Raw genomic sequence first — 24,267 nt, 5'->3', positions numbered from 1 at the left:
CAGGCTTCAAACCCAGGCAGAAACAGGGAGCCGCTTCCGAATAAATGGATTAATTGAGATTCATGCTGACCTCTGGGCAGGTTTCGTCTGACTAAGGACTTCAGCATATGGTGGATATGTCTTACTGCTAAATACTTGCAGAAGTTGCTACATAAGGTTGTGCACATCTTATACACAGCTGTGACAGATTCAGTCGATTCCCTGCGCTGTTGGGGCCGGGGGGGGAAATACTTGCTGGGCAGAAGCACCACGGTTTCGTCTAGTACCTGCCTTTCAGTAACACCTTTATATATCTTATATATAGCTTTATTCAGATATTTTGGTATTTGAAAGGCAATGCATCCAGTGCCCAACTCCTGCCCTGATTTGCCTAGACCGATTGAGAAGGGAACAGAGTTAAATCAGCCCAGTTATCAAGTCAAGGAGCTCCCAAACCTTTAACTTCTATCACCCGAACATCAACTCAAACTATATTGATTTAGAGGCCTCCAAACACAGGATCCTCCCCGCCCCCAACCCGAGTTTAACTAAATCACAGCCTTCATGAAACCAGCCTGCACGGGACAAGATTGCCCAGCCCGATGCCACGCAGGTAAAGTAGTGCAACACCTGCAATTTGAAAAAAAGGAGAAATAATTGACCGGAGAGATCTTCTGTTGCCTCCGGATGCGTTTACTGAGCCCTGGGAGCTGTGATGGTTGAGCTCTTGTACTTGGAAGCGGCAGTGGGGTAAGTGGCTTTTGGGGGTTCCTCCTCCTCGGACCAACAGGTTGCCTGATTTTACAGGAAATAAAAAAATTTGCTGTTCAAAAGAAGAGATGCGACAGCAGGATATTTGGACTTGGCTATCCTCTATACACAGGGGATGATAAAGAAACTTTAATACTGTTTATACACTGCCCACGGTGCCGCTGACGCTGGGGTATCTCCAGGCAAAGTGAAGCACAATCACTACTATTATTTTTACTTTGAAAGGAGTGGCTTACTGAGTCAGTAAATATAGTTGGTTTTTTTTTTTCTTTTATGCTAAACATAAATACGGCAGGGAAAAAAAAAATGCTTCTACAAAATGTGAAGCAAAAGAAATGGAAAACAAGCCACGTTTAGATTTTGCCTGCAGGATAATTGACAAACCAAGAAGCCTTCCTGGCTTCAAAATGAGCTAGTTCGATCACAGGTGGTTGTATTCTTAAAGGGTAGAAAGCAGAGCTATCTCTTTTTACGGCATCCTTTTCAGGCATCCCGCTCCGCCGCCGCCACCAGGCTTTTATGTGTGCCCAGGCAGAGGAGGCTGGATCCTCCTGCAACACTCTGTTGGACTATAAACCAATGGTATTTGCTTTACCTGTGCACTATCTTCCATGGAACAAAACAACATTTACATCTGGGATCAATTTGCTTGAAATTAAAGTGCAGCTGCTATATCTCTTCTGCATCAAAAGTATAGTGTTAAGGCTATAACATACAGACAGTTACACATTACTTTGCATTGTAATATTTAGATTTGTGTCATTTTCCGTCTGAAGTAAAAAGCGTCTTTAAATAAATGAGTGATCTTATACTACATATTTTATGGGCTGTGTACTCAGCAAGATATATCTACATTTGCAATGTGCACACACTCATCTCCACTTTCAAACTACATATTTAGACCTTGAATTTTAATGCTTAAATGAAAATGCAGTGCAGGAATAATTTGGGCTCTATGCTCAGAAAAGTTCTGCTGTGTTTGTACAGGAGGCTTAGGTGAGTTTTGTAGTGTTCTCGGGTAAAATGGGAGCTTTTCCAGTTCGTTACTGCAGATCCTGTCCCCCTCCTTGGTGCTCTCTTTCCATGTCCCCCCCCTTTAAAGCCATGATTCACGGGCCCTTTGCTGGGGAGGGTCAAGCTAGAAGCTCATCAGCAGCCCACAATTACCACCTGCATTTACATAAACACACCCATGACCCTTAAAAACAGAGAAACACACGGGACTCCTGTTATTTACATCTAAGTCACCACAAATGCACCCAAAGAGAGCCCATGAGTTTGGTACCTATGAAGGAGGGACTACAGCGATGGACCACTGCCATGTTGGGTGGGACCTGGAAGGTGGCCCTGAGGTGACCTCCCGCTGCTGGGCTCTTCTGGACGTGTGTCACCCAGTGCCGGCGCCGATGGACCCACCATGCAGCACTCTGCAGCACCCCAACAGATGACATGGCAGGAGACGGTGCTATCTACCACCTTCTCACCTCAAACGTCCTCCAGCTGCGGGTCATGGGTTCAGCTCTGCACCATGTGGCCATGGACAGGAACCTCTTCTACCTGGTCATGTGGAGCAGTGATTTGTGTCACGTTTTGCTCATTGGCATCAGAAGCTTCCACCTCCAGTGGTGTCCTGCTGTGCTGATGGTACCTTGGCACCTCCAGTGATGGGTAACTTGCATGGTGTCCATGAAGACGTTCACCACGGGGACGGAGCCTACTGGTGAACAAACAGACAGGACATTTCCTGTTACTGACAGATATTACTTATCCACACACAAAGGCCCACATTTATTTGCATTAAATGGCAAAAGGCACAACTACAACACACCCTTTTCTGACGTCTGGGGACAATTTGGCTCTGAGGTTTCTAGCCAGTTTTACCCAAAACTACTGCTTCTTAGCATGTCTTAGCATCTATATTTGAATTCCCCCCCAGATCACCAAAGTCTGATCGACTGCTGCCAATCAAATATTGCAATTGGCAGAAGGATGTAGTAAATAGAATAATGCACTCCAATCCCCATAAATGAGCAATCATCTGAAAAAAGGTTTGGTGCTCTCCAAGAGTTTTGGGGGCTTTTCCCCAGGGTTCTTCTGTACCCCAAAATATTGGGCAAATGGCAAGAACCACTCAAAAATAATAAAATCTCCTTCCAAAACTGATGCTACAAACCTGCTTTTGCTTTCCAAAAGAAAAAAAAACCCAAGCTACGTGACCCTGGAAAGAGGGCTGGAACCTGAATTTTCATAGAGCCTTCCCTGATAGTTCCCAAACAGAATTTTTCCAGTTTTCCAGAGAAAATGGACTCTATGGTTTAAAAAGCGCATCTAACTCCACAATTCTCATATTGTTTCACTGCCAATGGCAAGAAACAATTTAAGAGGAAGCCCAAGAAAACAACTGTCTGGGATAACAGCTACAGAGCACCGAGCGGGGCAATTCAGTGAAATCACGATCAATGGTTACGTAGGTCATTTCAAATACAGAGTATTCTGCCTGAAAGCGCAGCGCAGGGGTTGAAACGAAAAATGGAAGTGCCACATTTTCAAGCCATCACTTCCTTCCAGCAGCTATGATATTTTGAGTTTTGGTGAAGATGAATCGGACCTCTTTTTTTTGGCAACATATTCTGCAGCCTCCGTTGTGCCCTGCTCAAACCAGCGGCCCAGGAACCCCAGCAGTTAAAAGGCTGTAGGACCTCAGCATCTTCTGCTCCAGCTTTGGCAAAAAAGGACCTTTTCCAGCACAATCCTGCAGTGGTTGACGTAAGGACTTAAGGCTGTGAAAGAGAGGATGCTGCTCATCGAAAAGAGTCCGATCATGTACCTGGACTTTATCCGCTGCCTGGAGAAGAGAGACAACCAATTAGTCCAACACAGCTTCTTTGCCATACCCAGGCTGGAAAACAGATTGAAGGGGTCAAAAAAACTCAGAAGGCTCCACATGATCTGACATTTGCCTTGTCACAATTTTCTTGACAACCAGAAGGTTGGAGACAGTTTGCTGGTCATCGGGAGCGGCGGCGCGGGAAGACTGATTACCAAGCTGGGGACGAGAAAGCGGTCAATTAACGGCCTGCTCGTTCTCAAAGCAGTGATTTCTTCAATAACTCAGGATGGTTTTAGTCTGCTCATTTTAGAGGACAAATGTGCTGTAAAATAGTAGCTGGAGTATACAAACATTTCCTTAGTTTGCAACCTCCTGATATTGCTTCTGTGGCTACAGAGGTGATCTCCAATTCAAGCGATTTTTGGAGGTTCAAACCTCATTCCAGGGCCGTCCTTTCTGCACCTGATTGCATTTGCACAATAATCTCTGCTGCAAAACGCATCGGGGGTGGCCGCAGTGACTTTCATGAACAACACACTGGTTCAATTTCAATTTTGCTTTTACTTTCCAGTTTGGTTTTTGGCCAGGTTAAATATAACTCTCCGCAGAATTAATTCTTTTGTCCCCAATATTCTGTGACGCAAGTCCCGTCCCTACGCTGCTGATCCATCACAGCTGCTGCAAGGGAGCACAGTTCGTCCTCCTCGCTTGCCCGGCCCTATCGCCAGGGCCAGAGAGAAAATAAAAAGGCCAATAGCCCTGAGAACAGGAATTGTGCGTCCTAACAAAAGTAGGATATTTTGACAGGTAGAGTTTGAGATCCTCTCTACCAACCCACTTCTCCTGGTCCTGCTCCAAACCTCCTGAAGTGCCTGTATGGAATCATAGAATCATTGAATGGTTTGGGTTGGAAGGGGCCTTTAAAGGCCATCTCATTCCACCCCCCTGCCCTGGGCAGGGACACCTCCCACCAGACCAGGTTGCTCCAAGCCCCATCCAGCCTGGCCTTGAAGCCCTCCAGGGATGGGGCAGCCACAGCTTCTCTGGGTAACCTGGTCCACTGCCCAGTCTCTCCGCTTTGTGAACAGTGATCCGCTGAGCAGGATGATGCTATTAGGATAAATGTTTAAAAAACCCACCCCAGCCCAAATAAACCCTCCCATCGGTGGAAATCTGGCATCCGTAGGAGGTTTGGTCACAGCTTCTCACAAAGAGGGGTCCCAATATACGTGGTCTTCTCCCTCCAAACTAATTTCTACGAAACAAGGCGATGTTTCAGAAAGCCTTTCAAAGCCACACAACAGCTTTAGCAGCTCTGCCCAAGGGGCTGTGTGAAGGACAACTTCCTGCAGGTTCTAGGTAAAATAAGGAGCATTTTCTCTCTCTTTCCTTGGCACACAGCCCTGACCTCGCCGGGTCCCGCCGAGCCCTTTGGCCGCACAACGTGCCTTCACCGGCGTCCCCCCGGCTGCCCGGGGCGAGGGCTGGGACATGCTCTCTCCTGTTTTCCTGCGAATTACGGCGGTGGCCTGTGGGGTCACCTCTCCTGGGCTCCCCCTCCTCCCACCGCAGCACCACGGGCTGGCGGGGACCAGGGGGGCACCGGGACATGCAACCCCGTCAAAGGGGAGCGGGGGGACGGGGGCAGCAGGTCGTTTTCCAGCCATCCCAGCTGAGTACTCAGCCATCATCCGTATTCCGGCTGGAGAACATGAAGTTTGTTATCGCTTTAACCCCGAGTGTAAATAACAACTGGGTACAAGGGCTCACGCTGCAATATTCTATCAACTCCTAAAAACCTCACCATCTCCTGAGGGCTCCACCTACAGAAACTTCAGGGCATGCCCACTTTGGGTGAAGTCCTACCCCAGGTCTCTCACGAGAAAATGATCTATAACTAAAAACATAAAATGGTTTTGTAATTAGATTTTTTTTTTTTCCCAGTGTTTTGTTCGGAAAGGACAAAAGCATTTTTTTGCTGGGAATTACGAAGAAATCATTTCATCGTATCACTTAATTTAACCATCGAAAGACGTCTGCTTGCCCATTGCCCCGTACAATTAAACCTGCATTTAGGCATCATGCTGATGGTAGTGTCAAAAGCATATAAAACGTGTTTGCTGAATAAAGGCAGAAATAAGGACCCAAGTTTGAGGCTTACACTTTTAAAAATCCTGGGCCATAATCAATGTTGAAATTCCTAGGAAAGCTCTGCCTTGATAGCAAAGTCAATAAACGAAAGCGATAATTTTTCAAAACATCACAGGATGCACCAATGGAAATACAATGGTTTTTCCTTCTGTTGCCAGAAGATTTTAAAGATTTAAGTCCAGTCTGGATTGAAACCCACTCGGGATTCCCAGTCCTGGTGGGAAGGCTCAGCTGAGCCGTGGGGCGAGCTGGGGTCCAGATCAGAGAGTGACTCCAACAGCCCACTTGGAGCCGGGACACGAGTTCTCTGTGTGGAATTAGGTCATCGGGGCATTCGTTGGAAAGGGAAAATTACATCATCGCAAGGTTGCTCGTCCTTAGATAAAAGGGTTGCAGCTGTTTTGCTCAGTAACTACCATCAGTTCCGCACTCGGGGTCACACCGAGGGTTATTTTAATTAAACGCCGCCTCCATCAGCCCCATCTAACCTCCACTTGTGCCTAACGGGGGTTAAACCCCCATCCTCAAGGGCTGCCTGGGGCCGGGCTGGGCAGAGCCCCCCGCTCCGGGCTTGACCATCGCCTTCCTCCCAGGTGGAGCCCATGCCAGCTTAGCAAGAGCTCCGCTTATTTAACTCCACGGTACCCACGTTTGCAGCAATGATTTCAGCAAAAGAAGAGCAGTGTCACATCAAATAACTCACCCTAGGTCATGCCAGCACGGATCCGGATCCATGGGCCCGGCACCTCGCAGCATCCGTGGCCGGCGAGGAGGTGATGGATGGACCAGCGCCCGCTTTTCTGCAGGTTGGATGAACATTGGTTAAGGAGAAGAGCTAAGAATTCACCCCCCACGCTCCTCGCAGCCCTCTGCCGTGCCCAAGGACTACTCACCGCAACAAATAAAAAGCCCTGTTTGAAATAACTAAATAAGGCACTTAAAGGGGTTTTAAAAATTGATAACTAAACGTACTGTACAGGATCGATCTTGATTACTGCCCAGGTGGAATTTTTGTCTTCTGGCTTTTTTCAAGGAAGAAAACCCAACGCCCCAACCCGGCCATTAATGAGAAACGTTAAAGCCTTGTTAACAGCATCCTTTCATCAGCCCAAGGCGCTGCCAGCGCCCCGCGCTCACGTCAATTTTCACCTTGTGGTCCAGCTACCGCATCCCACCCCATCGGCCGCCGCTGATGGAGCCCAGACCCATCGCCCGCCGCTGCCGCCGGCTCCGGGGAGGCTCCTCCGGCCCCCAGCCCCGCTTTCGGCTGCCACCGGCCCATTATTCACACTGGCCGGGGGCTGGTCTGGATCAGGCTCAGGGGGAGAACTCGCTCTCCGTCACCGCATCCCCCCACCCCGGACTGGGAAGGAATGACGTGGAGGTGGCCTCCCTCCCTCAGCCGTCGGTCTGCAGCGATGGGGCCAAGGGTACCCTCTTCTCACTCCCCCTGTAATAATAATTTGAGTAGGAAAATGGGTTTTGAACACTGGGAAAAAAAAATAAATTAAAAAAAATCAGATTTGCTAAAAATGGCGCACAACAAAAATAGCGATATTAAAAGCCAATCATCTGGAAATCCCAGATTTAAGGATGGGGAGAGATTAAAGGTTTTGCTCGGGCAGGTCTTCCGGAGAATAAAAAAAAAAAAGAGAGGAAAACTAGAAAAAATACTTCTTTTTCAAGGCACAAATTAAGTGTATTTATTTGTTGCTCATCCCCTACGTGTTGCTGTTTGAAACAAAAATAGCAGCGCGTCCTCTGACAAGCTGTATGTGCACATCAGTGCAACTGAAATATCCCCTCTGCTTTAATGGCAAGTGAGGGCACTGTCAGTAATATTTTCCATTGTTTTTCCAGCCGCTGCAGCCGCGCGGGGTGGAGGGTGCAGCCGCTCCGCCAGGGCAGACGCCTCCCAGCCGCGTTTCTATCCCGCTTCTGTGAGAATATAAAAGGAATTACAATTAAATCTGTAAATGCAATTCTTGGAGGATTTTTGCATTCCTGTAAGATTCTTACTGAGAAATTACTCTTGAAATTGTACCTAAATCTTACAGGACTCCCCTCGGATTACTGCGCTTTAAGTTTTTAAGCAATCTTTCTCTAGGTTTACTCTGTCACCGCGTTCCCTTTGCAGAAGCAGAGCTTCAGCACCGCCTTTCACAGCAAATAAACATTTTAACACCAAGTGTACCGCTTTGGCCTGGGCGCAATACATACCATAAATATTCTAATTTTAAAATCGGGTAAAACACTAGGAAAAAATATTATATGTAATAATCTGTGATATTTCTAGAAGACATAACGATGCGTGATGTTAACAGAAAGCATGGTTTAAAATTACTGCTCCTTGTCTATAACTTAATATCACTTAGAAATGGCAGTACCGTCCCACCAACTGCGTCACCGTCCCTTATTCGCCTGACACAGCACTATCAAGTGCCCCTTAAAACAGTGCCTGGTGCTCGAGAACTGCTTAGAAAAATCAAAGGGGAACTTTACAGGCCGAATCTTTCTCGCCCCGATCAGATGAGGAATTCCTCCAGTTCCCAGCAAAGGGGTTGCCCGAGAGAAGGAAATTTGGGGGCACATCTAAAAACGTCTCCACCAGGACAATGAATCGGTTTTCTGTTTAAGATGCTTCCCGTATGAGCTCATTACGCTGCAAACTCTGCCCGCGTGAAAGTGATCTGTAACAACCCCCGAGCCCGGGGGCCCTTTCCCATTCGCTATTGATACATCGGCTGCAATCTGCATTTTCTCATTCCGGCGTAAAACAGTGCAACCAGTGTCGCTGCAATTCCGCCGTCAATCTGACGCAGGAAATACAACGCAGCCCTTCGAAAATATTTCTGTTGGCCTTAGAGCGGCTGCGGAGCTTGTTCTGCACGGAAAAAAATAAAGGGAGGGGGCGGGGGGAGAACGACCCACTGCAAAATTCAGTTTCTTCCCTGGTCAAGGGCATCTATTTCATTATAAACGTAGTTCCGCCAAAACAAATATTATTTTTGAATCTTTCATTATCTTGGTCTCTGGAAATGGGGGAAAGCAGCATGTGTGGGTATTAGCCGCTGCCGAGCCAGCTGTCGAGCCTGGCTGCGCCGGGGCTCAATGTCAGACCTTCAAAGCGCTGCGAGGCCGAGCCGGAGGAAACCCGATAGCTCAGAGGAACCCAATTCCAGGCAAAAAAGCTCCGAGCTGTCTTCTGCCAGCGGGTTGGTTTCTGGTTTTTTTTTTTTCTCCCCCCCTTCTTTTTTTCCACATATATAGAGATAGATACTCGGACGCCTGCGTTTTAATACATTCTCCTCAGCACAGTGTTCCCACCGGCGGGCAGGGGATGGGACCCTGGCAGCAGAGAGGAAAGAACCCAACCGGAGCCCTCTGGTTTCTGGGCCTTATTTTATTTTATATCTATTTTTTAAGATGATTTCTGTTAATTGCTGCTGATGCGAAAGCGGGTCCTGGCAACGGAGGAGACCCTTCCCCTGCGCCGGGGCGCCCTCTGTCGGGCAGCGCGGGCACCGCTGCCTCCCCCTGCCTGCCCCTGCCTCCCCCTGCCTGTCCCATCCCTGCCTGTCCCATCCCTGCCTGCCCCTGACTCCCCCTGCCTGCCCCTGCCTCCCCCATCCCTGCCTGCCCCTGCCTGTCCCATCCCTGCCTGTCCCATCCCTGCCTCCCCCTGCCTGTCCCATCCCTGCCTGTCCCATCCCTGCCTGCCCCTGACTCCCCCTGCCTGCCCCTGCCTCCCCCATCCCTGCCTGTCCCTGCCTCCCCCTGCCTGTCCCATCCCTGCCTGCCCCTGCCTCTCCCTGCCTGTCCCATCCCTGCCTCCCCCTGCCTGTCCCATCCCTGCCTGCCCCATCCCTGCCTGCCCCATCCCTTCCTGCCCCATCCCTGCCTCTCCCTGCCCCATCCCTGCCTGTCCCATCCCACTCCATCTCTGCCTGTCCCTGCTCGTCCAGTGCCCTCCACTCCCGCTGCAAAATCTCAGAGCCAGAGCAGGATTTTGTGGAGAAGTGGGAATTTGCCTCGGAACGATGTCACCGCCCGGAACCCCGCGGCAAGTGTTGCTCCACCTGCAAAAATAGAGATATATCCCTGGAAAAGCTAACGCCTCCAGAAAAAAACAGCATGGGATGCAAATGTGAGAAAGGTTAAAGTTTACATTTGCTGCCGTGTTCTTTTGTTGGTGGCATGTATTATAAAAAAAAAATAAAATACACCCAAACTGTACATATTATAAGGCTATATTTTTATCTCGGGGTTCTGGTGACACGTACAAACCACTTGAGCTTTGCTTTCGTGGTTTATATTGCCACCAGAAACCCTTGATAAAAATACAGCTTTATATTGTACAGTTGGGTATAGTTTATTTTCTCCATATATCATATACTGTGTTTTATTTATAAACATACACAAAGACACTTGTACATGCAAAGCAGTTTTTTTATTGAAGTAATTCTGAGGTATCAATAATGCTGTATTAACTAACGCATCGTAACGCAATAATTTCTCAGTTAGCAATGGCCTTTCTAAAGAGACATCTATGAAAATATGATAAAACACATAAAAAAATCAGTATTTCCACGTTAGAATTTACGATTCCCATACTGAAAATTTCAGCTTCTGCTGGCTCGTACTTGCAGAGAACCCTGCTTAAACCACCTCAAAACTGGGCTTTAATATCTCTTGAAGACCCAAATCCTTCCTACAGAGAGGCTACGGGAAATAAAGCTTCACCGAACAGAGAAATGCAAAAAATCTAAAGGAAAAGAAAAAAATCAAACGCCGAAAGGAAACGTGCTGCTGATAAAGAGGCAACTATGACGGGTTGTTCAATATTTTGCCCAAGTTGCGCTAATCAAACTTATTTAAAATAAACTTTTCATACAGTTTGCCAGCAACGTCCCTTCTGCCACTTCTCGCACCGTTCCCAGGGGCAAAAATTTTATTCCCATCTTTTGGAATTCTAATAGAAAAATTGTAAGCAAGCAGCTCAGCAGCCGTTTGCCTTTCCACCCATCCCGGGGTGCTCCGTTCCCTCCCGTCGGGGTAAATAAATCCCGGTTCCCGGCTCGGGGGGGCCGAGGGCAGGCAGGGACGAGCCGGGGTTCGCAGGCAGCTTCCTTAGGGGGGAGGCTCACACCTCGCATTCGCCACGTCCCTCCCACTCCCTTATCCCTGCTTTAATGGACATTAAAAATAGAACAAAACAGGGCTGGAGATGGGAACAAAAATCCGTGCACAACAAGGCCTGGGCGGCTGTAGTCATTCTGCTGTAAAATGTAAAAACAAGAAAGGGCAGACGAGCTGCATCCCCCAGGACGCATCCCGCTTTTTTAATATAGTGGTGCCACCGCACATTTCACTCCGGATGTTGCATTATATTTATATGTCACTCAAATATTTACCATTTTTCCTGAATTCTGCCGGGTGCTGGGAGAGCTTGTTAGGAGCCGAGCGGCGGCGGCCGTACGTGGTGGCTGCTCGGCAGCCGGGGCTGAGCCCCATCAATACGCCCACTTCTCTTTCTGCAGCTTCTCGTGCGACAAAAGCCACTCTTTCATGAGGCTTCCTCCTCCGTAGTTGCCGCTCTGCCCGCTGCTGCGAATCACCCTGTGGCACGGGATGATAATCGGGATCTGCAAAAAAACCACACAAAAATAAGGGTGAGGGGAAGGGAAGCCCATAAATCCACTGCCGAACCAGGAGCTGTCGGCTGCTACACCAGGAGGGACAGGGATGGAAGGAGACAACGTCGAGGACCATCCCGGTGGAGCGTTGGCCACGGCCAATGACAGGGCACTGGCGGCAATGGGGCCATTACCAGCTGGAACGGCACCGAGCGCTGGGAAGACCAAGCCAGTTCTTAGGAAAAAAATAAGTCTGGACAGAAAATTTAATACATAAAAAATGATGTGAGGTCTTAGAAGTGTCACACGCATAGGACTTGGGGGTGTTGGTGGATGAGAAGCTCAACAGGACCTGGCAACATGCACTCACAGCCCAGAAAGCCCCTGCACCCTGGGCTGCATCCCCAGCAGCGTGGCCAGCAGGGCGAGGGGGGGGATTCTGCCCCTCTGCTCCGCTCTGGGGAGACCCCCCCCACCCAGTGCTGCCTCCAGCTCTGGGGCCACCAACAGCAAAAGGACATGGACACAGAGGGGCCAGAGGAGGCCATGGAGATGCTCCAAGGGCTGGAACCCCTCTGCTGTGAGGACAGGCTGAGAGAGTTGGGGGGGTTCAGCCTGGAGAAGAGAAGGCTCCGGGGAGACCTTAGAGCCCCTTCCAGTCCCTCAAGGGGACTCTTTAAAGCTGGGGAGGGACTCTGGATGAGGGAGGGGAGCCATAGGAGGAGGGGGAAGGGTTTGACACTGAAAGAGGGGAGATGGAGATGAGATGTGGGGAAGGAATTCTTTGGTGTGAGGGTGGTGAGAGCCTGGCCCAGGTTGCCCAGAGAAGCTGTGGCTGCCCCATCCCTGGAGGGGTTCAAGGCCAGGTTGGAGGGGGCTTGGAGCAACCTGGTCTGGTGGGAGGTGTCCCTGCCCAGGGCAGGGGGTGGCACTGGATGGTCTTTAAGGTCCCTTCCAACCCAGACCATTTATGATTCTATATATAAAATGCCATATACAACCCTCCCTATATAAAATCTCTGCAAGAAGCAGATGAGCAGATGTTCCCACCCCCCTCCAGCAGCCCAGGGTGGGTGACGAAGCCCCGCAGAGCCCAAAGGCACAGAGGGATGGCCCGGAGCTACGGGACCACACCGTTAATCACCATCCCGGGATGAGGAGAGGCTGCATTTCTGGAAAAAAAAAACCAAAACAGAAATGAGCAGAAGCGGTGGTTGGAGCGAGCTTCCCCAGCCCCGCTCCCCCGGCAGATCCCTCCCTCCCCACAGCACCTCCACGGGCGCCGCGCAGAAATCCTGCAGAAGAACAAGGCGCTATTTATTATTTAACAGCGAGTCAATCCAAAATGGGTTGTGAATTTTTAAAACCTACAACAGGAGCGATTTAATTCACACCTAAACCAATTTAAGAACTTTTTTTTTTTCTTTTTTTTCCCCTCCTCGTGCCTTTCTACTTTGTATCATTTACAGCCCAAACGTCCCGGATTCTGGAAAATCAATGCAAGAAGTTAGTTACATAATAGACTGATAATGGAGAGAAGTACATAAACATGGGGTTTGGGGTTTTTTTTTATTTATTTTTTATTACAGGTGATTATCATAGTTGAAGTACACACCGTAAAAAATGCAATACATCATCTCTAATCACGCCGTGCATGTTTCGGTAGCTGCACCGCAATTCGATGGCAACGATAGAGCCGCGAAAACAGTAACTCGCTAAAAAGTGCAGTTTTCACAGATTTGGATATTTTAAAGTCAGAGAGCATAATTTATTTATATATAGACGCACAGACAAATTAAGTACTTTACACTGACTTATTTCAATCCCATTTAATAGTTATTTCAGTACGGTTGAAGCCGTGCTCGTATCTGAGCCGGGGACACAGAGGCCCCAAAGCGGCTGCACAGCTACTGGCCAGACCTCTGTCAATTGGGGTGTGTTTTTGGGGGAGATTCTTTTGTTTTTGTTAGGTAATTTCCATGGCTGACATTTAAAATCTCGGTCTCGGCCCACAGGCTACCGCATTAACCGGGAATACACATAGGTGCTTATTGTTAATCAAGGTTTAATAAAAAATGCTTATAAGAGCTGCTTTATTTGGAGTTGGCAAAGCCACCAGTGAATTATGCATCCGTGACAGCTCCGGTGAGCACCAATAAAGCCTTTACTCCGGACCGTGCCGTCCCGCGCTCGCTTTACGACTTCTCCAAAGAAGTTGGGGTTTTTTGCAAGCGTTTTTCTGCTTTGGGGTTTCTCCGTCTTTCCAATCCACGTGCACGAGTTACTGCCAGCGGATTTTCTGGGATGACAGCACCATAACAAGCCGTAATGATACATTATAAATAAATCTCCGAGCTTAATTTGCAATTCTTTAAAAAATAAATAGAGTAAATCAGGGTATTTTGATGGTAAGGCTGTAAATCTCGCTACTGACAAGGGCCAAAAGCTCCTTCTGGTAAGTTGATGGCTTCTCCTGCTAAATTGTGCGAGAAGATGGAAGGTCTGCCCAAACGGGGGGAAAAAATGGACATTATTTTCAGATGGCCAGAGCTGGCACGTCAGACGGGGTCTTGGATGATCCTGGGTTGGTGCAGGACCCCTTCACAAACTCAGGAATGTGTGGCTGAATGTTACCATCAAGCAAGAAGAGGGGGGTTTGCAACAGATGCAGCTTTTTCCAGACTCAAAATAAAGAATTTCATCCCAAGTTTGTCCAACACAGGCAAGCACCCGTGCATCACCCTCCACAGCGTTGGATGTAAAAGAAAATGTGGTACAGAAGGCTGTAATTTAAAAATATTGAATATTGCTTCAGTTTGGCTTAATTGTGGTGACAACTTTCAAACTACTAAAATAATTAAACCTGCTAAAATTTATTAGGGCCCTGAGGACATTTTAGAGGGAGTACTACCCTAGTCTGGAGCTTTAATGCCTCGGCTACATTTAATGTAATTTTTATCAATAACCAAGCAGCTCATAATATTATAGCTCCGCTGAAATCTTCACGCTGTGAAATCTAATTCGTCTAATGCGCGAATCCATCACTTACACAGACCCTACCTCAAAGGCTATAAAACTTCCAAACCCATAGATTTGCCTACAACAACAACAACAACAAAAAAAACCAACATGAAGGGGCCCCTCGGATCAATAACGGAGTCCCTCTGATTCGGGCACCAGCTGAATATTTTCTCCAACTTTGCTTTTGTTCTTCTGGGTAGAGGCCCACAAGGGAAAGAGCTTGTTTTCACTCGCAGCCTCATCAATACCTAAATCCTGGTGAACAAGTGACACTGAGAAGCTGTAATCAATAGCTCCCTGTGCGTTTTTTCTTCTGGTCAAATGGTTCAGCGCTACTGACAGCCCTGACACTCGGAACATGATGCTAAATCTTTATCAACAGCCATCTGGGTGACTGGCAGAACAAGGCTCGGGCGGTCATTAACGCTCGTGGCAATCTGTGAATAAACTAACTCCTCGAGAAGGCGTTTGTTTAGGGAAAAAAAAAAAAAGAAAGAAAGAAAAAAAAAAAGGTGGGGAAAAAAAACCCCTCCCTGCGCGAGGCATCGATCGCCTTTGAACTGCATTTAGCAAATTCCGTCGGTGGATGGAGCGGAGCCGCTCGCTAGAGTTTCCCGGTTGCGTTGAGGGAAACCTCCCATCCCCGTCCCACCGTACGGATGGGCTGGGGACCACCAGGAACTGCCAAACCATCAAAAAGCAGACCAACCAGCATGGAAACAGCTGAAATATCCAGTTATAACACACAACGAGAAGCACACTTAGCAAATAAATCACCTTTTGGCTTGCTCATGTCCCGTGGCTTTTTCTCCCCCTCTTCCCCAGCAGAAGCAATGTCTCCCAGAACGGGTCCCGGGCTATTGCCAGCCACCCCAGTAACTAAGGCACAAATAATTTTAGGTGTTCCCAACATTTCAAAACCCTACTTCACCTAAATGCCCGATTATTCCTTCCAATCTCCAAGGGTTAAAACATTTTGGCTGAATATCCTTGACTTAGGATGGAGAGCAGTGTCCAGTTGTACCCTTGGCTGGGCTTTAGCCTAAACAGTAACGCAACCAGGGAGAATATCATAGAATCACAGAATCACAGAAGGGTTTGGGTTGGAAGGGACCTTAAAGACCACCCAGTGCCACCCCCTGCCCTGGGCAGGGACACCTCCCATCAGACCAAGTTGCTCCAAGCCCCCTCCAACCTGGCCTTGAACCCCTCCAGGGATGGGGCAGCCACAGCTTCTCTGGGCAACCTGGGCCAGGGTCTCACCACCCTCACAGCAAAGAATTCCTTCCCCAGATCCCATCTCAATCTCCCTCTTTCAGTGTCAAACCCTTCCCCCTCCTCCTATGGCTCCCCTCCCTCATCAAGAGTCCCTCCCCAGAAAAAAACAATGTATGCCACGACGACTGCTGTCAACAGAGCGCTGGAGACGTCTTACTTAAGGCACAGAACAGTCATTTAGGATGGCCTTGGACTAATCAGCCCAACACTCGCCATTTCCCATGAGTCTCTGTGATTTCTTTTTGATCCTCCTATAGTAGTCTAATGAGATTTTTAATTGAACTTTATGGGTTCCCTTTGAGGACCACAGACCTCGCAATCAATCTGCACCGCGGTAAACTATTTGAAGTTTTTCTCACGAAAGGTGAGCCGTCCCCGCCATGTCCTTGGCATAAATTGAGGCAAAGACGTCGCATCTCTCAGCTGCTGCTGGCACCTATTCCACCTTCTCATAAAGTTGAAGGTCACCGTATGAATTATGTGAAGCAGCCCAACTGCAGCGGGAAACCTGTGGAATGTGCGCTTCCAAAATTACAGACCAAGCCCCGATCCTGTGGAAGGGAGAAATCTCCTGGTGTTTTGAGGGAAAAGGTGAGATACCGAATCTTACCAACACGTTTGAGTAACAAAGCAACGGCAGGCTTGGGTTTATTTCAAATGCTCGTTGTTACTGTTATTACTGTCCTCATTAAATCATGTTTATGATGTAGTCATCATGTTTATAATTTAGTCCTTTAATCACGGGAAGCATCTCAAGGTGCAAACACATTATGATTTCCCCGTTTTGCCCAGCTTCGCACCAACCCTTAATAGAAGTATCCGCTTTTATTCCACATTCCCAACAACAGCATTCGCTACTTTCTGCCTCTTTCCTGCGAACAAAAAAAAAATCACTAATCTGCCACTTAACAAAACACCCCATTTCTGCCACAATGCCGAAGGGATCGCTCCTCAAACCCAACGTTCATCTCCCGGGTGGTAACAGACCCCGCTCCCCGCATCCTGCCCCCAGACCCCACCGACGCTGCCGCCCGGGTGACGTCTGCCGCTTAATGAACTCTTTAGTCGGATTCCGAGCTCAATATCTCACCTGACGAACAGCCTGCCAGGGTGTTTTATACACGCACGGGGTTCAGGGGGACCCTACGGCTCCGCGCAGGTAGCACAGTACCACGAGAAACTCAAATAAATCTCTAACGGGTTTAAGCCTCTCAGCTCAATAAAGAAGCCCACCCTGATATTGGAGGCGTGTATCCGATTTTCCTACGGAACAGTTCACAGGAGCAGCATAAAGCCACGTTTTGTCAATAGACTGTATCGTACTTGACAATACAAACTATTTTAATATGATGGAATGCTTTCCGATATGATATGGTGTACATTAAGATAAGGCAATACAATGCAAACCTGCAGGAAGCAGTTCTCAAAGAATAACAATACAGTGTTGTGCAAAAGGATATGTAATTGCTATCGCCTCGGAATGTACCCGGCTTTGCCCTCAGGCTGCAGTGGAGCAGCAGCATCCAAAGTAGCAGTAACAGCAGGTTGTGGTGTGAAAATTCCTGCTTTTTCCCCTGTGAGGAAGGATGAAAATAGTTCTGAAAATATACAGCAAAGCTACTGCTTTTTTCTTTTTTTTTTTTTTCAAATGGGGTCCTATCTTATTATTGTTATTTCCCATCCTGTGCTATGGCTGCTATGGTTTCTGTACCCAGCAGAAAATTTTTAAGCATGTTATAGATAATAATGTATAGCTTTAGGGGAAGAAAGAGCTGTATTAATATAATACCGCCCCAATATTTCACAATCAAAAGCTGATGATAAAAAATAATCAGTACGGTAATGACAGCCCTGCCCATCCCAAAGCACATTTTTATCACTACACATCTCCTGTAGTTAATCTGTGATTTCACGCGTGTTCCACACGCAAACACACACCTCGTGCTTTTGTATTTCAATGTCAGCACCTTTCCACAGTGCTTCTCATATTTCCCACACAAATCTCTACCTGCTCCTTCAGGCCTATGAGCCAGAATATGCAGGTTGATTGTACGAATGAGGTGAAATATAAAGACAATACGTAGCACCGCAAAAAAAACCCCGCACTTTACTATATCTATATGTAAAGCCACCTGGAAACAGATTTTCTAACCCGCTTTGCAGCTCCACGTCGCAGCCTCGTCTGGACCTTATTAAAGAAACTACTGAAAGGACCGAGTGTAAACACAACGCAGGAGGTCAAAGATTATGGCAGGTCTAACACCGGAGAGAAGGAGGGGAATTTGGGTATGGAAAAGACATCTGTTGCTCAGGGCAAGTGGTAATGAGGGGAAATATGTCGAAGAATAGCCAAAAAGGCCACAGTTTTTTATTTTTTTAAAGGCAAGCAGCAAGGGAAGGCAGGCGTTGCCTTGACCGACTCTCCCTTCCCTTGCACAGGGACCCGTTGGCTGCAGCTCCGGCCCCACATCAAGCACCATGATTCATAAATACGCCTGGAAATCTAAACCCGGACAGCTAAAAGGGAAAGATAATGACAGGGAAGGCAGAAAAAGAGGCCAAATATTGTAACACACTGTTTTTCCCAACCCACAGGCCTCACCTAGAGCGCTGCTCCCTCCAGCTGGTTCAAATTCAGGCAACTCACCTGCGGCTAATGGGGAAATGCCATTTACAGCTGCTTTGGAGCAGGGTGGGGGGAAAAAACTCATATTGACAATTAGGGATTTGATTCAAACGTGTACCTACACGAACTTAAAATACCTTCTCTTCCACGTTTTCAGAAACTTATCCATGCCAGAGAGGACAGCCTGCTGTTAACACAACCAAAGCTACCCATCCCCTGTCCAAATGAGGTCCGTGTCGGGGCAGAAAAGACTTCCCTCACGTAAAAATATATAAGAAAGTTTGCGAACAACAAAATGTGTAGAGGCTGATAGAACCATTCTATGATTCTATGATGAATTACAAGAAGCGCAATGTTTCTTTTTCAAATCCAACGCCATAAATGGTGGGGAATAAATCACATTAAACTGGGTTGTGTGTTATCGCTGATTAAAAACACTTACTGACCTTATTACTCATGGTAGACCAGTTTTCATAGCAGATAAATTCAATCTAATGACATTTAGCCCGCAAAGCTCTCTAAATCCACCACCACCTTCCACCAACTTTACTTAGAAGTTGTCGTGAACTTACGGGGTTGCTCCTCATGGCTCCCCCCACGGCTCTGGCCGCTCGGCCGTTGCCCGCCAGCTCCGCTAATCGCTTGTAGGAAACGGCCTCCCCGAACTTCACCTCTCTCAACAGGGTCCACAGCACTTGCCCTGTGAAGGAATCTGCAAGGAAGAAGACAACAGCGCCGTTGGTATGGGCGGCTGGAGAAAAAACAATCCCAAGATGAAATACTCAAAAACTCCCCAACGCAAAGCCAGAGCCTCTCCATAGCAGCTTTCTAATTTAAATTTAAACAGCCCCGATGCATTGTCCTGTTATTGTGTCCTATATTACTACATTTAAATACATGATTATTGGAAAGAGCACTTGAAGTAACCGATCACTATAAAAAAAGGATTTAAGGCTTTGATTTTCCTATATTTTTAATTTGCTTCAAGTACAATTATCCCGTTAACTTGTACAATGTGGTTTTCCCATTAAATTGGCGGAGTATAAATTAGCATAGAGTCAAATTAAAAAGGCAAGGAATAGCCGGCTCTACCTATTTTTCGCACATCCCCGGCATCTCCAGCTAATTTCCAACTTCAGCTGGGACGCGCGGCAGAAGAAGCCCTAGAGCCAGCAGGCCCGGTATTATCCCGGCTGACTGCGTTTTATAGCCCAGACCCCCCCAAGCTACGGCCCTCGCCACACGTAAGGACTAGTTGTGACCTTGAGTCTACGGCACGTCCTTAATGACACCCGGAAAAAAAAAAAAAAAAAAAGAGAAAAAAAAAGAAAAAAAGAAAGAAAGAATGTGTCTCCCCATTATTTTAATTTTAATTCGCCAGCAAATTGCTTCGAAGTGTTCCAATTGCAGAAATAACGAAGAAGCAAAAGGCACTTGGACCAGCTTTCTCCGGCCTCTCAGGGTTTTACCTTCCCAACCCAGGATTGTTTTACGAGAGGAGAAGCGACAGCCGTGCTCGGGTTTTAGTTGGGTTGAACACCTATTGCTCTTCCAAGGCACCTGCAAAAGCTTTGAAGATCTAACTAGTGAATAACTTACTGTGAGGAGTGAGAGGGCGAATAAAAAACAAAAGGAAAAAAGAGAAAAAAAATAAAGGAAAAGGAAGAGACCCCTTCCCCCAGCTGAGAGCTTCAGCCTCCTGCTTTGGCAAAGAAACAAACTGATTAAAAACATTTTCTTTCTTTAGTTGTCAAAAAAAGACATTGATTACGTTACATAGGAACAGAGCGAAATGTGATTTTGTTCTTAAAGGAAACCCATACACCATTATGTGTGTGTTAAATAATAAAAATCACTTCTTAACTGAAGGGAATGATAATCACTTCATTGAAAAAATCTGTTTAGTCTTTATTATAACATTAAGCAAATTAAACATCAGCATAATCCAGGTGATACGAGAAAAGGGTCATCAAAGAAATTAACTTTGTTGTTCATTAATTTACATGGATTAGTAGAGGGCAAAGAGATAGCAAATCTGCTCTAGTTTTTTATGATATAATTTCAAACTGTACACCATTTGTGGCAGTAGGGTGACTTTGGGGTTAATCAGACTGATTTGTCCTTTTAATTGCTTTCTATTCAAAGAAAATTCATTAGATAATGTTCTCTTCAAAATTCATGAATCAATTTAACTGAAGAAACCACATTAACAGCTTTGGGTTCATTAGCACAAGCAGTTGTGTTACTCGCTGATTGCTGGGAGGGTTTCCTTAGGCAAACAGATTTTGTTTACTGTGATTCCTTCAGAAAGGTTTATTCCAAATCAAATTGTTACTTATTATTTTTTTAACCTTCTTTTTAAGCCGGCAAGAGGAGTGTTAACCTCACCCGCTCAGGGGTCTCGGGGAATTACTGCCTTATGTCATCTTCTAAATCAACGACACACGGTGACCGCTCTTCGCTGGGGCCCCGAGTCCAAAAAAATCCCCTTTTTTGGCCATTATTTTTGGCAGGACGTGACCTTCTGAAACCTGTCGGAAGAGGAGGGGAAGCGGGGGCAGCTCCAGAGCCCCCCATCCCCAGCAATAACACCACCGTGCCCAGCGATGCCCGAATTATTGAGCACCTTTTCGCAGCCCGAGAGAGGGACAGAGACTGTCGCCCCGTGACGAGCCGGGGCAGAGATTTCCCTCCTTTAACCGTACATTTTTCCCGGGAGAACACTTTCTGTCTTCTGCACCCACACAAACCACTCTCCAAGTTAAGAGTTCAGAAGAATGAAATATTCAGCGATCATGCACATCATTTTATAAATGTATCTGAAAACTCAATTTCATCCTGTAGGGAGCAAATGCATTAATTAGTTTAAGCAGCTCTACGAGACAGTGCCAAAGACTGTTATTAAACTGCCTGCAAGTGTGAGTGCCTGTAAGCATAACCTGCCCAAATCAGATGGCTGAACTTTCACCAATCTCCAGCGCGTGCCAACATTTTATGCTGTTAAATATCGTTATAAAGCGCTATAAAATACGCACATAAAAATTAACACGCGCGTGCACAAATTCTCTCGTTCCATGGAAACACTTCATCCCTCCGCGAGCTGAGGATGCCCACGTCGCTCTGGAGGGGCAGATGCCGGCAGAGCCATGGCTGGACTGAACCACGTCACGGGAATGGGAATAGCAAAGGTCTTCTCCTTCCTCTGCTCCCACCTACACTGTCCACGCTGCCTCCAGGTGACCAGGCTCTGGACCTTCCTCTTGCCAAGGAACACGTTATGGCCAAGAACCAGTGTTACCAGATGCTACTTCTCATTTAAATCAGATTTTACATCCAAATACACCCCTCACCAATTCCTACTGGGAGCTGGAGCCAGGATTAAGGTGGACTGAAGGATGGTGAAGGGGGAGACCTGCAACTGAGTTGGATTTCCAGGTCTCCACAGCCCTGAGGACCCATTCCCACCTCCAGCTGCTGCGTCCGTGGCACCCAGGGACCACAAAGGTAGTTGGGAGGGTTTCATAGAATCACAGAATGGTTTGGGCTGGAAGAGACCTTAAAGCCCATCCAGTCTCAACCCCTGCCCTGGGCAGGGACACCTCCCACCAGACCAGGTTGCTCCAAGCCCCCTCCAACCTGGCCTTGAAGCCCTCCAGGGATGGGGCAGCCACAGCTTCTCTGGGCAACCTGGGCCAGGGTCTCACTACCCTCAGAGTGAAAAATTTCTTTCTAATATCTAATCTAAACCCCCCCTCTTCCAGTTTAAAACCGTTCCCCCGCGTCCTATCAATATTTGTACCTGAAACGTGTCACCTTCATCTCATTCAGATCTGACCCCATGGAACTACTGGCCAGCAGGAGTTGGACCTCTCAGTGCCATCCTCCCCAGGGCTGAGCCACCGGACCGTCATGGACAGGACAACTTGACTCCAGCCATACCACAGTTTTTAATGGCTTTAGTTATTTACCTTGTTATTTCTCACCAGCACACCCCTGCATAATGGATCATAACAACATTGTTGTGTTTCTAGTGTGCATTTCTGTGGCACAAGTAAAGGATTGATACTCCTTGAAAACATGTTGCATTTTTCCCCAACAGAGAAAAACATTCGACATTCATTCTACATTTATCTGTAGATAAATTAAGGTCAACCACAGTGCATTTTGACTACAGAAGTACCAACTATTAAAGCAGATGTCCAAAATAAAGTGTTCAAAAATTCAAAAACCCAAACTAACCCAGCACGCTCCCTCCAACGTAGCGTCTTTGGTGAACCCTGAAGTGCCCATTTTTGCCCCAACGCAAGCCCTGCACCATCTCTTCTGTTATTTTCCGATTTTTTCTGCAGATACAGTTGTGTAAATACCCAATGACATTCCAAACTTCAGCTCATAAACACTAGGCAACCCATATGATGACCATCAGGGTAGACGAGAGCGTTGGATGATGTGGCTCAGGTGGTGCCTCGTGCTCTCCCACCGGTCACGATGTTCCCCTTCCTGAGCAGTGCAGAAACGTGGGCTGGGGAGTGCTTTAAAAACACTTCTGTGCCTATGTGTTTGCAATATGTAACATAATAAAATAAAAAACCACAACTATAACTTATAAACATACTATACATCTGTATCACTCAAGTGAAAAATGCACCAATATGCTTTCTTTTATTATATATAACGTTCAGGTTGGCTCGCATTAAGCGGCCGAGCTGTGCTAAAACCCAATTAATGGGAGCCGTTTCTGCTCTGTAGTTTAACACAGATTTAAATGCGGCTCCCTTCAGACTGCGGAAGGGCTTGTGGGGCCAAATTCTATCCTTAGAAGCAAGGAGCTCTCCCTGGACCTCATCCAGCAGCGTTTCTGCAGGTTAAACCCCCCGGAAGTCAGTGGATGTTTTTTTACTCCAGCAGTAGCTGATATTCTGACCCATTTTTTTTGGCGCAGTAGCCTTAAAAGCAGTTTGCTACGGGCTCGCAAGCGCAGAGCGGATTTAGAGCGGATTTTCTTCTCTGCCGCCAGTTCTATGCCGATTCCTGAGAATCCAACCCATCTTCCTGCACTAAGATTTCCCTACCACACCTGCACTCAGAGACCTGGAGATCCTCCTCCTCCTCCCCAGCATTATCTCCCTGCATTTCCATCTTCCGTTGAGCCCAAGGATGCTAAATCAGATCAAAACCAGAAGTGTCTTTATTTAACCGCTGTTACCGACTGCTAACGACCTGCTGAGTGGTGGGGATGGACGCAGGGGCATCTCCCCACATCTCAGCCTCCTCTGATTCTCTGTGGGTGGAAAATCCCGAGTTCCCACTTCAACTTTTCTCTCCTGTTTTGATCACCCAAGTTGTGGCACTTGTGAATTATTGACTTAGGAAGTTCAGAGGGACAAAACCCCCTCGCTCCCTGTGTAAACGAGCACAGCGACTCGGTGTGATGGGGCCCAGTGCTCTTCATCCCCACCCAAAGTAAAAACTTAAACCTCCCTCCACCAGGAAGCCCACTAAACAAGGGCGACGTTGGATGAAAAAGACCGCAAAAATGTTTAATAAGTATTTTCTCCAAGAGTTTCTCACCATCCAAACCCCACACAGTGAGAGGTAACGACACCACACACCATCCCCTTCCCCATCCACATCTCTCCTGCACCGAGACCCAACTCCGCCACGTTTTCCACGTGCACAAATATTCCAATCAATGCCCAAACTGTGAAAAACCCTCCAGCTTCCATTTTCCATGTTTCAGCCATTAAGAAAATGGGTACCGGGAAGAGTTAAGGGTGCATCTGCTCAACTTAAGGCCCCTGGAAAGCCCGGTCAGGCTTGGCCGTTACTTCACCCTCATGAATATAAATGCTGATGATCTTGGGCGGGTTTTCATCCCTCATCTCGCCGGGACGTCTTGCAGCATCCGCCTCCAGAAACGAGGACTCTGTCTGGGGGGGGCGAGCCACGGGCTCTCCCCGGGTAGGGCTCGGGGA

The 24,267-nt window shown here is 47.4% G+C and overlaps 1 protein-coding gene across 1 annotated transcript in view; it reads right to left on the bottom strand.

The window, feature by feature from the left end:
- Positions 1-11,244: 11,244 nt before the first annotated feature.
- MGMT (O-6-methylguanine-DNA methyltransferase) overlaps positions 11,245-24,267 on the bottom strand; it is a 150,511-nt gene continuing 137,488 nt past the window's right edge. Inside the window, exons 5-6 of the mRNA XM_074159213.1 lie at positions 18,865-19,004; positions 11,245-11,376 (exon numbers count right to left, since the gene is read on the bottom strand). Coding sequence (XP_074015314.1) covers positions 11,245-11,376; positions 18,865-19,004 — 272 coding nt within the window. The remainder of the gene's footprint in view (positions 11,377-18,864; positions 19,005-24,267) is intronic.

This window comes from Numenius arquata, chromosome 15, assembly GCF_964106895.1.
Source record: "Numenius arquata chromosome 15, bNumArq3.hap1.1, whole genome shotgun sequence".
NCBI classification, from domain to species: Eukaryota; Metazoa; Chordata; class Aves; order Charadriiformes; family Scolopacidae; genus Numenius; species Numenius arquata.
Note: the sequence above shows the minus strand (reverse complement) of the source record. Positions and strands in the feature narration are given on the sequence as shown.